General features: G+C 40.4%; 2 protein-coding genes across 2 annotated transcripts; one reads left to right on the top strand and one right to left on the bottom strand.

Annotated features, from left to right (window-relative positions):
• The first annotated feature begins 1,495 nt into the window (after positions 1 to 1,495).
• aldh4a1 (aldehyde dehydrogenase 4 family, member A1) lies at positions 1,496 to 12,952 on the top strand. Its single transcript, XM_071523936.1, has 15 exons — positions 1,496 to 1,622; positions 3,515 to 3,608; positions 3,727 to 3,819; positions 4,164 to 4,211; positions 4,661 to 4,816; positions 5,811 to 5,960; positions 6,320 to 6,394; positions 6,744 to 6,931; positions 7,029 to 7,102; positions 7,864 to 8,060; positions 8,397 to 8,444; positions 8,625 to 8,777; positions 9,749 to 9,870; positions 10,296 to 10,414; positions 11,350 to 12,952. The coding sequence occupies exons 1-15, from the start codon at positions 1,582 to 1,584 to the stop codon at positions 11,460 to 11,462; spliced, it is 1,671 nt and encodes a 556-aa protein (XP_071380037.1). The 5' UTR covers positions 1,496 to 1,581; the 3' UTR covers positions 11,463 to 12,952.
• A 2,503-nt stretch (positions 12,953 to 15,455) lies between these two features.
• Positions 15,456 to 16,359, bottom strand: LOC139647917 (transcription factor HES-5-like). The gene is made up of 2 exons (XM_071523923.1): positions 16,300 to 16,359; positions 15,456 to 15,863 (listed from the first exon to the last, which is right to left on the bottom strand). The coding sequence occupies exons 1-2, from the start codon at positions 16,357 to 16,359 to the stop codon at positions 15,456 to 15,458; spliced, it is 468 nt and encodes a 155-aa protein (XP_071380024.1).
• Between the last annotated feature and the right edge of the window lie 461 nt (positions 16,360 to 16,820).

Here is a 16,820-nt window from a genome sequence, read left to right as displayed (position 1 = left end):
ACAAAATACGTCGGTTGGCAGAACGCGGACGCAAACATGATGTGAATAAAATGTGATAGCAAGCACTTGTTATAAACAGTGATGTAGTGGCAAAATAAAAGGTGGCTAACCGATGTGAGTTCAAGTCGGTAATCACCATAAGACAAATAACCACTAATATAAGTGCAAGTAAATGTACAGGGAAAAAGTCATATTTTGGAGGAGCTCATTTGTTTCAGCTTGACTCTCTTATTCAGTTGTTTTCTCTCTTCTAGGCTATACCCCAAATGTGACTAGTAAGCACCTTTTGTTTTGGTTGACTAAGCAGCTGTGAGCCATTATGCACAAAAAAAACTGAATTAACCTCCTTCTTTAGTTTGTCATATCTTATTACCATCTCTGGTAGGCCTATTTAACATTAGGGTTAGACCCAGACATGTAGGCCTACTGGTTTGCCAGTATATTGATGCCAATAAGTAGCTACTCTGGCACACAAAAATTAAACCAGTGTTTAGTAAACTGGTAAGTTTTGCGCCAAAACACTTCAAGACCTATTCAGTAGGCTACATAACCAGACATAATCTAAAAAGTAATATAGGGATTGCTTTCAAATGTCACTAATCAATAATTGTTAACTTATTTGACTCCATTTTAGGAGTCTGCTGGTTATGTAAAGTGTATTTGAAATAGGGATGCTCTGTTCCAATCTATTTTACAATGACAAATCCACTTCAGCTATTCTGCCTTTGAAGTGAACAGGCCATCAATAAGGTCCCATTTCACAGTACAAATGCTCTCAAAGTCGGATTGAGCAGCTTTATTAATAGCCTTGAGAACTTGGACGTTTAAAAATTTGAATGACGAACTACAGTTAATGCAACTGCACAAAATTATCAAACTCTTACAAGTTGCCATTCATTTTCTGGGCCACATAGGCTACATTCATCTACATAATAGTTTTAGCTGCAAATTGGGAAATTTGCCTCATGCCAGAGGAATCAAGATGTCCCGCGTCTGTCAGAAATGTATGACAAGCTGCAGGTCTGCAAAATATGCGGGAAAAACGAAATGAAGAGATGAGCGAGAAGAAGAGATGGACGGAGATGGATGGAGAGCATATGGAAATGTCAAAAATAGAGCTTCCTATCCTTAAATCATATGGAATGGCCTGTGATTTGTCGAGGATATTTTCCCTTTCGCTGAATGGCCAGTGCACGACTCGCCCTCACTGGGAAGTTCCATCCAAGAAACGCGAGACTTTCCTGGAAATACATTTACGATTTTGACGTGAACGTAACACGTTTTTTTCCTATTCACACACTTATCGAAACACATACAGCAAGTATAATTCAAAGTGAACGGTTCTTTCGGCAGTGGGAGGAAATATTGTAATAAAAAAAATAACGTCCTCCCCCGCCAAGAGATGGTCCGGTCCAGGTTGTGTTCACTGGCGATACACCAATCCAACTACGTGAATCGGTTCAATAGTCTGTCTTATCGGAAATTGATACTTGTGTCAAGTGTTAGGTCAGTTAGGGGGAGTATTCGCTCGTTATTTTATCATTTTATCAATTTATCTTAGCATCCTTTCCCTGAAACAGTATGCTGCGCGTGAGAGCGGCTGTCTGCCAGTCTTGGAGGGGGTAGGTACTTTCACATGAGCACACACGAGACTCCTTCACCTTACGTTTGACTTTACTTACAAAATGTCATTTAACGTTAACGTTAACAGCAGTGTCCGTCTGCCATGGCCGTTGGTTTCTAGCGCGTGATAGTTAAGAGGTGACACTCGTGACATTACAAGTAGGCTGGAAATGTAATGTAGGCTAATGGCACTGCTAATTTGGTGTGTACAAGTGTAATTGCCTAACATGTTATGTAATGAGGTAAGGTAGCCTAGTAGGTATGAGTGGGCAAATTCAACGCGAGGATCTAACGTTAAAGTGATTGTTTTGCTTCAAAGCCTCTTAACCATTTTCTGTTTATTATTTTGATGACTAACGGTCTAGCAATGCAACAGTTCACGGAAGTAACCTTGCATGGGTCAGTTGCAGTAGCATGTCCCCTAACAATACTTGGATACATTAAGTACCATAAGTAGGCATCAATGTATCTGAAAGTCATATTCAGGTTTTTGGAGCAGTTGTCATAAGCATTTGAAGGCTCTCAATCATCCTATACACTATATCAAATCTACACTCAATGCCACACAGGTTTGGCCTATGTTGCTTTTGCTGCAACACCTGTAAAAACTTTTGACAAAAAACATGAGTAACCCAGATTTTCTGACTTCCAGATGTTTGTTATCTTTCTCTATTGGTGGGCATGACGCAAAAACACAAAAGCTCAGCATGTGTGCAGTTCAAGGAGAGCCATGTGTGTAGAGCGTGACTGCTGACAGGGAGATATGTTTTGGTATGGCATAAGGAATGACTGAGAATAAGGCTTCTCTGGTGGGTCGATTTCACATAGGCAATTCAAGAATCAGAAAAGGGGAAATCTGCACCCTCAAAAAGATCTTGACTGATTTATTTTACATGTTTCAAATAAAAAATATATGCAGCTTGGCACACTGACAAGAAAAGATAACTTTTAGTCAGGTATGAGAATACCTGCCTCTGGCAGCTTGGCTATCTCACCCCAGCTGACCACTATCAAACCTGGCTGTGACCTTCAGTTTGGAAAGTTTAGACTGGATTAGTTAATCATATATGAAGGAGTGAGGGCACCAGAGGTCTGGTGTGGTGTAATTTCCCAGGAAAGGGGTGTTAGTCAGAATAAGACAAGAGGTGTCAGTCAGAATAAAAGAATGAAGTGAAGAAGCATCTGCAGCTGCAAAAGCCAAACCTTTTTTTCCTTATGCAACACATGTAGCTCTAACTTAACATTAGCCATTTTGTGGATGTTTTTAACCAAAGTGGCTTAGAGTACCATGGTACCATGATAGAGGACCATACATTTTTAGCATGGGAATCAAACCCTGGCAGTGTTAGTGCCATGCTCTGCCCATTGGGTTACACAGGACCACCAGTTATTACATCAAAAGCTAACTAAAAATAGGCCTAACTGAGAATACCCACTGGAAAACTGTATTTGCCCAATTTGTAAGTTGACCATTGTTAGAAGATTAATGTGAGGAAAGGTTATCTTGCATTACAGCTGCTACAAGACTGTAAGCCTGACAAATGGATTATCAAAATTAACTTGCATGGCACAAACGGGATTCAAGCTAAAACCAGTTGTGCGACCTCCTGTCTATTCATTGAAAGAGTTCAACATCCTCTAACCATGAACAAGATTTTCATGGCCAGTTAAACTCTATTCAGGTCAAAGGCATCTGCTGATGTGTGCTATTGGCCTGCTACCTGGCTCAGACAATACAGTGAGGGGAGATCAACTCTGAATGAACAGAAATGGGATTTTATGGGATTACATCTTTATAGAAGGCTGTAATATCGTGTTAAACTGGTAAAGCTTTTGAGGAGCATAAAATTCATGTGGTGTGTGTGTGTGTGTGTGTGTGTGTGTGTTTAAGGTTCAAAACCTTCCCTTGTGCAGCTGTTGAGGTGAAGAATGAGCCGATCCTGGGATTCAATGAGGGCAGTGCGGAGAGGAAAGAGCTGTTGAAGGTTAGGAGGCACATGCATATCACCTCACAATCACTAATGTGTAATTTACATAAATTCTTTTTTGTTCAAGTTCAGTTTCATGTTCTGTGCCTGTGCCGTCATGTGTCTGTTTTTTCAGGCCTTGGACGATCTGAAAGGGAAAACAGAGGAGATTCCCTGTGTGGTTGGAGACGAACATGTGTGGACCAAAGACATCAGATATCAGTTATCTGTGAGTGGAGTAAACGGTTATAACAGTAATATAATAGTAAATATAGTATAATAGTAAACTTGCTACATGCCGTGCACAGATATGTAAACTTGGAGACTGAACCTATCGCTATCGGAATCATTATTCAAACGTACTTTCATATAACTGTATGTGCATATAAATGTACAGTGCTGCTGTACTTTGTTTGCCCAAAAGATAGCCCAGAGTGAAAGACTTGCAAGCTGAATTGCAATAACTGTCATGCTGCTGTTATCAGCTGTGTTTATCTTTTCTTGATAAGATTCGTTAGCTTCTGTAATTTAATAGCTGTCATTTACATTCACTTTCTTTGTTTCTTTTCAAAGCCCTTCAATCACTCGCATAAGGTGGCCAAGTTCTGCTATGCTGACAAGGTAATTTGGAGCATGAGAGGTGCTTAATCTCTCAAATGTACCACACTATATATTTTTTTCTTTTGCTTTATTTTTTAAATTAAACTTAAATATGTATTTTTGGAAAAACGTGTCGTGTGCACTAACCATTTGCACATCTGTTTATCTTATTTCTGTTCTCATCACAAATCCAGAAAATAACTTTTTGAAGCCAGTTGTACCTAAGGCCTAAACTATGATTCTCTGTACTGTAAACCTGATTCACCACCACAGCAAATCATATACAAATTTCCCTTTAGAAATCTACACAGTTCACATTTTAAAGATTTAAATACAAAGATACATAATTCAAAATATTGCAAACTTTATAAAACTCCCTTCGCTGGGATTTACATGACGAATTTATCGCACCAAAGAACGCATAGTCTCATAAGAAATCGTTTCTTCTCGCTTGCATGTGATTGATGCAGGAGCTGCTCAACAAAGCTATCCTGGCGTCCGTGGCAGCGCGGAGAGAGTGGGACCTGAAGCCCGTCCAGGACAGAGCCCAGGTTCTCTTCAAGGCAGCGGACGTCATCAGTGGGCCCAAGAGAGCGGAAATCCTAGCCAAGACCATGATCGGACAGGTAGAGTGATGCTCCTTCTGGTCTTGTGATCGAGGCTGCAACCTCGGCAGGAGACATCTAAATGGAGGAAGTGAATGAGTAATGCTCTCGATTCCTTCAATAACTCCCCCAGGCTGTTGTTGTAAATAAGTATGTGTTACTTTGTTGTATGGGTGTTACTTATTTTATTACTAGTGGCGTATTGTGGTGCCACCATCTGTGTCAGCTTCTGTATTTGTTCATCAGCAAAAATGAGCGAAATCGTGATTGTATTAGGATAAAATCTATAACGAGACATAGAGTACTCAAAAAAATTATTTTGTAGACGCTATCTACATTGCAATACCAAATCATATACTTATAAGCACAAAACATTTTCAAAACAGTATCATAGCCTACTATTTTTTTTGTTCAGGAACACAGTTATTAGGCCAAACTTTGCCTTATCGTGCTTAACTTTGCTCATCAAAAGAAGTAAAAACTCTTCTATCATCCAAATGTTTTTGTTGAGGTATGGCCTGCCAGTAAAATAAAGTGAATCAGGTTATAGGCCCGTGGAATCCAGTGATAATTATAGCTCACACAGGAGGGTTCAGAGCCTTGGGGTGCATGAGGGTGAGGCTATGAAAAGTATGCTGTCAGCCTTGTCAGGTGACAAATTCTCTCTTATCAGTGAGAATCCACCTGCCATGCCTGTATACATTTCACACAAATCTGGGAGAAAATATTGGAAGGGAGGAAGAACAAAAGCTTGCAAAGTGAACAGTGTCCCTCACTCTGAATGAGTTGAGTCAAAACCAATCAGCAGCTTTGAAGGAATTGAAGGAAAATCTGAATATGGTTAATCAGATTTGTGTAGACTGCATTTATTTTAACACTCCATGCCTAGTTCAGTATTTGGTTTTATTTATGCCCCTAGTCTTGGTCTTGGTTGGACAGACTTGCTATCCAATATGTGCTTCCCTCAGAGTGACATTATTTCATTATCTGTCCCGTTTTCACCTGTGTATTCCAGGGTAAGACGGTGGTACAGGCGGAGATCGATGCTGCTGCAGAGCTGATTGACTTTTTCAGATTCAACGCCAAACATGCCATTGAGCTGGAGAAAACGCAACCAATAGATGGTGATGGCAGCACAAACACCATGCTCTACCGTGGATTGGAGGTGAGAATGTGTCAGAAAATACACTGCCTTGTTTTTCTTATTGTAAGCCTCTTTGCGTTTTGTTGAATGCCGTGAAGGTCCATGAGGAAAGAGCTCATTTCCAAAACACTAGATTTCTGTGTTGGGGGGGGAAAAAAACTTTATCCAAAGTTCTTCATTCAGTATCTGTAATATTTAGTGGGTAATCCGAGGATGTTATCATTTTTTTAACCAAGGACTTGGGTTACCTAACAGTGCTGTAATTGGCTTTATTTTATGCTATCACTCATTTAGTGAGAGGAGGTGTAATTTTATTTTAACTGTTGGTTATCTTACTTTGGAACAAAACTCTTATTCTGTTATTTCACCTTTTCCCGCAGGGTTTTGTAGCAGCTGTCGCCCCTTTTAACTTCACTGCTATTGGTGGAAATCTGGCAGGTACCCCAGCTCTGATGGTAAGTGCAAGGACTGTGGAGTGAGTATTGTGTCTCTATCAACTGAGTACAAAATATTTAGAATACCTTCCTAATGTTTAGTTGCACCCTTTTTGGAAAAATCCATGCTCTCCCACCTTTATCTATTCCCTGCCCAATGATTGAAGAGTATTTAATGGTAGTAATAAATAAATAATAGCTTTCACTTGGATTGGGATGGTGTAGTTCATGGAAAAAGCAGACCTAAAATCTTGTAATGCATGGTATGTGTTGTGATTTCATCTGAATTGGAATGTCTTTTGTTTCTTGGTTCCTTACATTGTTTTGTTTTTTTTCTTCTTGACTTTCTGGTTCTGCTCCTATTCTTCAGGGTAATGTAGTGCTGTGGAAGCCTAGCGACACTGCCATGTCTGCTAGCTACGCTGTCTACAAAGTCCTGCGGGAGTGCGGCCTGCCCCCCAACATCGTCCAGTTTGTGCCAGCTGATGGACCCGTGTTCGGAGATACTGTCACCTCCTCTGAGCACTTAGCAGGCATCAACTTCACTGGCAGCGTCCCGTAAGAACATATTTCTTTATCATTATTTTCATTCCAAACTGAGGTATTCGAAAAATGTGACACAGATCCATGTTTTTGTTTGATGTCTTTTCTGTAGGACCTTCAAGCGTCTATGGAAACAGGTGGCGCAGAACCTGGACAACTATAGGAACTTCCCTCGGGTGGCGGGAGGTGAGCAGCACCAGTAGCCTCTGCAACATGACACATCCCAACCTGTTATTACAAATTTTCAAACCAGGGCCGGTGCTGATATGAAAATTTCACAGTACGATTATCTTGACCAAAATTATCTAATATGCTGGTTTAGCTTATATAAACTGTAAGGATAGTTTTAAAGAACAGAAATAAAAATCCAAATAACAGCATCTAAAAGAAATAATTTCAATTGAGTCTCAAATAAAGTGCTACTGGTCTGCATCCACTTTAACTCAGTCAGCAACATGAATGAAACATATATTAGAGGACTTCCCCCTCTTGGGGAAAATAAAACAGATCCGCAGTTATCGCAGTGGTCACTGTAATTAAAAATTGAGTAGTGGCGTCATGGTTTGTACCACTGTAGTGTCTCATCCCTATTCTCAAGACAGGGCCGGTGGTGATAAAAGACTACATGCACAATTAATCTTGATCCTAGTAAGTTTTACTTGTGCAACATTTCAGCCAATTGTAGGTCTTTGTCAGGCAAAACGATTGCTATTGTATGACAAAGATCCACATCTGGTTGAAACTTTGCACCAACAAATCTTACTGGGAACAAGATTCAGTGTCTGGGTTTCATTTGTACTTTAAGACGAGCCTGCTGCACAAAGGTCTCTCCCTTAAGTATTGACTTCTGTTTTTACCTTGTACCTGAAATGAAATAATGTGCTGTCAGGGATGTGCATACACTTGTTTCCTGTTTCTCATTAAACATGGCTTCTCACACTTTTCAGAGTGCGGTGGGAAGAACTTCCACTTTGTTCATAAGTCTGCGGATATTGAGAGTGTGGTGAGCGGGACCATTCGCTCAGCGTTTGAGTACGGAGGCCAGAAGTGCTCAGCCTGCTCCAGGATGTATGTACCAGACACCTTGTGGCCGCAGATTAAACAGGGACTCCTAGCCATCCACAAAAACATCAGAGTGGGAGATGTAAGTAGAGAGCACACACTGCCCTTGAGCCAGAAAACCTGCTTTCCAAGTACTTGTCACATGAAAAAAGTTGTGACATTTGTCCTTCAGGCTCTTAAGTCATTTTGAAGTTAGCTGCTAACTGTCACATTGTCATGTGTCACAAAGACACATGCTTGGTGAAGAAAAATATCTGAAGATTCAACATTATCATGGTATTTCTTTAAGAAAGTCTGCTATACATTCTGAGATTATCTGTGTGATAGGTAAAAAGAGAAAGACTTGTAATTAAGAAATGTTCTCTAATGACATTTAGGTTCTTAAGTTATTTGATGATCTTTCTGTCTTTTTCATCAGCCCGTGGAAGACTTTAGCACCTTTTTCTCAGCTGTGATCGATGACAAGGTACAGTATTCACCCTATCATTTATAGTTGCCAGCTGTTACTTCCAGTTAAGGTTATTGTCTATGTCTTCTTCTTTCCTTTTCCTTAATCATTTATGAATTGTTTATTATTGTTATTGTTATAAATTCAACATAATGGAGTTCAAGTGACTGTAAACCCTTCCTTTTCCTTTTCCTGTAGTCTTTTAGTCGCATAAAGAAGTGGCTTGATCATGCCAAATCTTCCCCTAAGTTGACTATCGTCGCTGGGGGCAACTGTGATGACAAGAAAGGCTATTTTGTGGAGCCTACCATCATTGAGACCAAAGACCCACAGGAAGCTATCATGAATGAGGTAGAAATTCAGAGATTTTCCAAGAATTTGTGGTTGCAGTGGAGGAGGATGGGAGTAATTTCAGTGCTGTAACTTGGTTTTAGTGTCAGAAACTGTTGTGGCTTAAAAAAGCTCTTATTTGGATATTTATGTCATTTATGGAACAATTGTACTGTAGAAATTGTGCTATATTTGTTCATTTAGGTATAAACAAATATGCCCAGATGACTGTTTTCATTGTCTTTACTGTTTTTTCTAGCAGCATGGGCAATTGTGCAGCACTGGGGAGCCATTGGCACTGAATGAATGTAGAAACAAACATTGAGGGTATTGGTTAACAAGGCGTTATGTCTTCTTAGCCTCAGGATAACTGCATGGATTACCTACATAAACATGTAAAATCGGGCTCGGTAAAACAGCCATTGGTATTTGGATAACTAAGCTGGCTCAAACTCAAGTTTCATGCCCCGGTTCACAAACTGAGAACACAGCGGCACGTTCACATTATGTATGGTATTATGATTATGTCGGTCATAATGAAATGTCTCCCTTTGTCTTTATTTTCTCCATAAATTAAAATGAAACAAAGAGTGTTGTGTCCAATAGGATATTTATTGAAATATTGGTACACCTGGGGGGTATTTCAACAAGCAGGATGAGAAAGTTAGCCAGCCTTGAAAAATATTGTCCTTACAGTGATACTGATTTGAATTTGTAAAACAAAACTTGAATATTAGGTTTAGGAATATGATTCAGACAAACAAATATAAAAAAAAATTTCAGAAGATATTTTATAACACGTTTTAAACTTAGCTGGGTAACTCACTAATCTTGCTTTGTGAAATGCATCATACATCTGCAAAGTATGTCAGACACATGTTTTCTTCAGGTTATGCAAAAACCTCAAGGACTCTCTTTGTTTCATTTTTGATTCCTTGGTGCTCAGAGCTTCCTTTCTGTCCAATTTGTTACATCTTGTTTGTTTTCTCCAGGAAATCTTTGGGCCTGTTCTGTCTGTATATGTTTACCCTGAGAACAACTACAAAGAGGTGCTGCACCTGATAGACAACACATCGCCTTATGCTCTGACCGGGGCAGTGTTTGCTCAGGACAAGTAAGACACACTTATCAGCCATTTGCTCATTTGATATGCAGATTTGCCATATTTGCTTTCTTTTCTCTCTCTCTCTCTTATTTAATTTTGCCCTGTTTTTATTCCCCACCTTGTAAAGCACTTTGTTCAAACTTGTTTTGTATTTAAAGTGCTATATAAATCAATTGATATTGACATTTCTAAACAGATTTGCTAAAATATTAGGAAGACATGTTTCTCAACCGATTTACTCACATAAGCACACAACTATTAAGAATAGTGTTGTTGGATCCTAACAAGAACATATATGGTACTATACTATGAGCTTTCCCATAATGATGGATATTTTGTATTTTCTCCTGTGAGCTTTCCCATGATGACATTTGATAGTACTGTGTTTGACACTTTCAAAGATAATAAATTGACAAGAGTGTAATTTGTTCCAGGAATGTTATCGATGAGGCAGCCAAGGCCTTGAGAAACGCTGCAGGGAACTACTATGTGAACGACAAATCCACTGGCTCCATTGTTGCTCAGCAGCCATTTGGTGGCGCCAGAGCCTCTGGTAAGGATGCTTACTTGCTCTCCCATTGGTGAGGGAACCATACATTTTATAGCCTGTCACTCCCAATAAGGACAGGTAAACAGAAAGATCATTGCTGTTTTCTCCAGAGTTACACTTCAGTCCTGTGGCTGTAGAGTCTGCTTCCTCTCTATGGTCTTCTGTAGCTTAATGCATGCCAGGCTGGGGTGCTGTAGTGGAGGGAATAGGGGCACTGACTACCCAGGGCCCCAAGCTGAGGGAGGGTGGCCCCTAAAGTGTCTGTACTAGAATGCCGTTTGTGGTCCTCAGGTGTATATTTATACATATTTTATACTTTTCTTTCACACTGCTCTGTTTGAAACTGAGTTTAGTTGAAATAAATCTACAAAACTGCAAACAAATAAAACTTTCTAAAAAAATAGGATACAGCAACTGTTCTAGATAACATAAGATTGTTGTGTTAACTGGAACAAACGGAAGTAAAATTTGGCTGGGTTTTTCTTGTGTGTGACTAAATCAAAACTGCCCTCCCTAAACAGATTTTGAGCAGAGAACTACTGATGAAAATATGATTATTAGCGCCATCAGGGTGGTGCCCAAAACACATAATTTCAATCAGTGATCATGTGTCCCATAATGAATCAGTAAATTAATGTGTTGAGATGTGTTTGAATTATACATGGAGATGTTTGCTATAGATGGAATAATGTTGGTGTGAGGACAAAAGGAAAGTGGAGGGGGGCCAGAGTCCCCTCCTGTACATAGGACCCATAATTCCTAGCTACGCCCCTGCTGCCTGGAGCACACGTTCAATTCCCAGCTGGGCTACTGATGCCCAAAAAAGCACACATTCATTGTGCTGTTAGATAAAAGCATCCTCCAACATGGTGTATTTAAGCGACATGTTGTATCTGATTAATTATCAACAACTAAACTGAACCTTCCTCTTTTCCAAGGAACCAATGACAAACCCGGTGGTCCGCACTACGTTCTGAGATGGACATCGCCACAGGTAGTCAAGCAGACCCACGTCCCCCTCAAAGGATGGAAGTACCCCTACATGGGTTGAGAAGGAATGAAGTACTGTAGCTCTGTCCAGCCCAGGCCCTCCGTCAGATGATTCTCCACACACTAAAGACCTGTACACCTCTGCTCTGCAAATGAAATGAAGACAGATCATCTCCTTGTCTGCGTCCAAGTTTAGTCATACCCCCCCCCCCTCTGAAATAACCTTGCACTGAATCTAGACATGAAAAAGAATGTAGTTTTGGAAATTGGGAGCAGCACAACAGCGCCCCTTGGTGGCACTATAGGCAGAATCAGCAGCTGGCCCAGGCTTCTTGCCTCCAAGAAGGTGGTTTTCCATTCATGGCTCCACAGACTATCAAAGTGGTACAATTTACTGTGGATTATTACTTAGATACCTGCATAGTTTATCTGAGAGTTTGGCTGCTGTTACTTTCCCAGTTGAAACGCCCTGAGGTATAATCTCTCTTGTTACCCACCGAACATTAAGAATCTGTGAAATCAAAGACAAAGTCCATTTGTCAGTGGAGTTTTCATTTAGGGACATTGTTTCCCAAATATAATTTGTTTTTTTATTAGCTGAACCAAATTGAAATGATATTTTAGGTCAAAAATAACCTAGAACATAGAAAGTATTAATGTGAGTATGTCATATATCTTATCTCTAAGCGCACACAAATGATTTTATCTGTCAAAGTAAGAGCCATTAATGTCTTATTCTGGTTCTTGTAACGATATATTTTCTAATTATATTTTTGTTGCTAATACTTTTAAGATATTTGTGTGTAAAAGCGGAAACATTATGCAGATTTGGTTGACTTGAGTGTTACAGTGAAATTTCTATTCCCCCTGACTTTCTGTAGTTAAAGAGTGATGCTTACATGACAGCAGACAACTAGACGGCATGTTTCAGTGAAACAAATCAAAGTCAAAAAGTATTTGCAAATAATTCTTAGGAGTTGTTTTAATCCTCTCGGAGTACCAAATGAATGGAGGTTACTAACTGGACAGCTCAGATTTTGTCAGGTAAGTTGTCACAGAAAAGTACCAAATTCATCCTCAAATGCTGTATGTACTGTGACTTTTCTGAACTTTCTGATTCTCAGAGTATTCATGATGCTACAGTCTCAATTTATCCCATACTACAAGCAGATTAAAACAAACGCATGTAATTATTTGCGAATACAATTTGATTTAAGTCTGCTGTGAAACTGGCTTGGAGGCTTTGTGCAGATAACTTTCCTAACTAAAACATACTTTGCTGGCTGATTACTGTTTACCTCATAATCCATACTGTCATTGCACTTGTGAAATGTTTAAACAGCATTTGCACTTTTAAAGTGCTGATTATGTCCGCAGTGATTTAGCCTGTATCATAAATGTGTTCTGTTTTCTCTGTTTCAGTTTAGGGGGGTATAATTTCTAAAAAAGTATTTTTGTATTTTAATCTTTTGCTGTCCTATAACAAATGCAATTGATTTACTATCTTCAAAATGTGCCTGCATTAGTAACGCACTGTAAATTGACTTAGATAACAAATTTTTGACAATAAATATTAAATTATTATTATTATCAAGATTTGGGTATGTTTTTGTTTAGGTCTAGACCTTCCCCTTCTGTCCATTTGACACCAGTCTTACTTGGGACTGGTCCTGTGGCAACACCTAGCTGTCAAAGTACAAAGGAGGGTTTATGACTACTTGTCAGGATGTTGAGAGTGTGAAGCCACCTCCAGACTCTCTCTCTCTCTCTCTCTCTCTCTCTCTCTCTCTCTCTCTCTCACACACACACACACACACACACACACACACTCACTCACACACACACACACTCACACTTGCCACATTGAAGTCTCATTTGAGTCACTTGGCCTAATAACACACGCCATCATAAAAACATGTTTTATTAGCCTGAGAGACACACGTTACAGATGTGGTTTTTCATTTATTTCTCTGTCTTGTTTGCCTACTTTTTCCCTGCGGTTTGTGTTACTGATCACATCCCTGACCTTAATATGGGGTTGAATAAGAACTTAAACCAATGGAGGAGCTTTTTTTGCCGAGTGGATGAGGCCTCAATGTGGTGAAATCTGACGAATATTAAAGGAAATTTTCCAGAGCCAGAAATATGCGGCTTATTTGCATTTGCACAAAAGCGCGGGGGTCTTTCTGATAATTTTCTTTCATGTCTCAGCGTAGCAGGTCCTTTCATTGTTATCGCAAGCAGGCTGAGGGCATCACTTTGCAGAATATTCAGATACATAAAAGAGATGGAATGCATTGTCACGCACAATGAATGGAACAAAAAATAATAAGTGGGCTTCGATGCGGCATGCTTCAAATACCTCTCTCACCCATTTCAAGTGATTATTTGAGAGAGATGCCCATTGTTGCCCTCAATAAACAGATCAACACTAATTCAACGGTCGGATATCCAACAGTTTTAGTGTCATAATGAAGCCTCAATTTCTGTTCGCTGCCATATTCACATGGAAATTTTAAGCTGCTTATTACCATATGGCCATACTTACAAGCAATAAAGTGTAAAAGCTGGGATTGGGAGTGTTGGAGGGAAATGGGACGCACACTTCCAATTGACAGCTCTGAATGGTGCGAGTGTGAGAAAGCTCAGGTCATGGCTTGGGCTTTCCGGAGGAGGCTGTGGGTGTCTTTGTCCTCCGAGCAGCAGCTGGACCATTCACTTTGAAAATGTTTACTCTCCTGCCGCCGCTCTCCCGCCTAAAATCTTGGCACTTCTAGGCCCATCTTCTGCACTTCATTTGGAGGAAACATGCGCTATTCGGAGGGCGATATAATAGCCGGCCTGCACTCTTTAATAACACTCAACAGCATTAAAAAACGTGTATTAGGTAACCATACGGTAGCATGTAGGCTAGGTTAGGCCTACTTTGGGTGACATAAGAGTTAAAGGAGAGATGGTGAGATAAAAGACCAACAGCCTTATTTTTTTATTTAGTTAATTTCATGAATGGAGAAATGTAGACTGCTGATCACTATAATATGTTTTGCCAAGAAGTGCATTCTCCTGTAGGCCTACTGGAAAAAGAGAAACACTCCTAGTTTCAGAATAGTTTTAGAACAAATATGTTACTTCTTACCTTTGGAAACAGTTACACTAGAGAACTGCAAAACCGTGGATCTATTTTGAAAAAGAATCAAATATCGGACTGCTAATGCCAGAAAATATTTTACATAATAACTGCTGTTGTTGCTTTGTTATATTGTTTTATCTTTGTGTGTGTGTGTGTGTGTGTGTGTGTGTGTGTGTGTCTATAGTAGCCTAGTATTAGCCTATCCCTGAAGGGGATAATAAAGACATGGGACTCTGTGGGTGTGTCTTTTTGATAGTGTTGTTGTTTTATAACGTATGTAGCAGCCTAATGTTGTTGGACTAGTGAATCAAATATGTGTGTGTGTGTGTGGGGGGGGGGATGTAATCAGATAACTGATTACATTCTCAAAAATTACAAGCAATAACGTCATGATTGAATAGCTACTAAAAACACAGTATTGTAATCTGATTACGTTGAGTCCCCGTTACATTCAGTTTCTGTGCATCCAGAGGTTTTAAAAACAATAAGACGACAGATTTTTTTTGACAGTGAAATCATTTTTATTGTCTTTTCAGGCAAAGTCATATCAATGTGATATAGGCTATAGCCACATACATATCACTTATTTTCTGTCTTTCTTTCTTTTTTTACCAACATAGTTTATTCACACGCTACTGGACCAAAATAGGCCTACAATAGGTTTTACAATATGTAAAACAACATTCGCCTTCACATAGTGAAGTCATCCAATAGGATAAGTTGAATAAGATAAGTCTATAATACATACAGTATAATAAACTTAGCGGATTTTGGGGAAATGGGGAAATTTAATGGAAGTAATAATTTCCTACAAGAAGAGAATGTAATGGCTAAAGTAATAAGCCAATACCATTCTCTAGATTTCACATAGACACTCTATGAGTCTAGACAGTCACGGAGGGACATCACATCAGCCTTTGGGGATCACCAGGGTCTCCACAGCAGCCTTCTTCCACCTGCCGTGACGCATGCTGGTGCGCCCATCCCGGCCCTGCCAGCCTGCAGGGGGGCCAGGCTGAACTGATGCACCAGTTTGTGCTGAGAGTCGGTCGGCTGGTTGTGCATGGAGAGGAAACAGAGCGTCTCTTGCAGGCACCTGGTGAAGCCCTCTTCAAAACCCCGACCAGGTGTCCCGACCACCCCAGGGGTCCCAGCGGCCTTGGGCCGCAGGTTCTCCTTCAGGTAACTCACTGCAGTCTCCAGGATGTCCGCTTTCTCCAGTTTGGAGGTGGGTTGGTGCGCCTGCAGCTCCTTTTCCAGGAGAGATTTCAGCTGCTGGATGCTGCTGTTGATGCGATCCCTGCGCATCTTTTCCACCGCTGGTTTTCTCAACTGGGAGCGGAGGAAAACACGACATCATACATTTGATTTTTTAAGCAACCAGCTTGTTTCGCCTCTTAAATCAGTGTAAATCACGGTCTCGAGTTACCTTATAGGCTACAACAACTACACACCTGTGTAGCCTAATAAAAAGAAACACAGATATTCAAGAAATCTATTAGGCTATAGGCTATAATGAAATGTCATTTTAGTAATATAGTCCTAGTAGCCTAATATAATCCTTTATGGTTGCTAAGCGACACAGTCTGTAATGGTGATTGTCTGTTAGTGTAGGCTATTAATATTCAAATGAGCGACGCGGCTACAGGTGTGCGTTTATTGGGTAGGCTATTTTACGACGGCTTCGAACGCGACTCAGCCAATCAGGACTGAGGACTGGAAGAAAACACACAAAGGAACTGAAGGATTAGACAGTTGTAATACTCACTTTGACGTTGTCCTTGCCAGTAGGCCTAAGCACAACACTGTGAGCTTTGACAGGTGCCATACTGTGAAGTGAGTATCTCTTGAGATGAGTTGGTTGGCTTGTCGGTTGATAAAGTTGGTTATCAGTGGTTTCTGATTGAGTTTCTGAAGTGCTGCTCTGTATTTATACGCCCTCCCCACTGTAAAGTGTGTGGGTCCTGATGTGGCAGGGGGTTCCCACAGTTGCGGGCCAATGGGGGACCGGGAGCAGCGCTGCAGCGACAAAGAAGGCTTCAATTACTTCATGCTAAATTGACTGTCTATTGCCTCTGGACAATGACCATGCCCCAGGGGAACAGGTGGAGTGTGCAGTAAAAGAGTGGAAAAAGTTGACTCTATCCCTCCTTGACATTCCTAGATGTGTTTTCGGCCCATTCACATGAAAGGCTGTGGAGCCGCATGGCGGGAAAACCTGACCACAATTAATGAATGGGAGCCCCCAAAGATTACCGGGGGATCAAGGCATTCACTCGAGGCGTCTTG

The sequence above is a fragment of the Centroberyx affinis genome, unplaced genomic scaffold (assembly GCF_046629955.1).
Source record: "Centroberyx affinis isolate AG114_WGS23_722 - 3 ecotype Tasmania unplaced genomic scaffold, CSIRO-AGI_Caff_v1 ptg001130l_1, whole genome shotgun sequence".
Taxonomy (NCBI): domain Eukaryota; kingdom Metazoa; phylum Chordata; class Actinopteri; order Beryciformes; family Berycidae; genus Centroberyx; species Centroberyx affinis.
This window is presented reverse-complemented; position numbering and strand designations above follow the sequence as displayed.

Bases quoted from the DNA above. Each gene is read 5' to 3' on its own strand.
- aldh4a1 (XM_071523936.1), top strand. From the start codon at position 1,582: ATGCTGCGCGTGAGAGCGGCTGTCTGCCAGTCTTGGAGGGG. The intron at 3,609-3,726 runs GTTAGGAGGCAC...CTGTTTTTTCAG, and splicing joins AGAGGAAAGAGCTGTTGAAG to GCCTTGGACGATCTGAAAGG. The intron at 4,817-5,810 runs GTAGAGTGATGC...TGTGTATTCCAG, and splicing joins CCAAGACCATGATCGGACAG to GGTAAGACGGTGGTACAGGC.
- LOC139647917 (XM_071523923.1), bottom strand. From the start codon at position 16,359: ATGGCACCTGTCAAAGCTCACAGTGTTGTGCTTAGGCCTACTGGCAAG. The intron at 15,864-16,299 runs GTGAGTATTACA...CTCCGCTCCCAG, and splicing joins CTGGCAAGGACAACGTCAAA to TTGAGAAAACCAGCGGTGGA.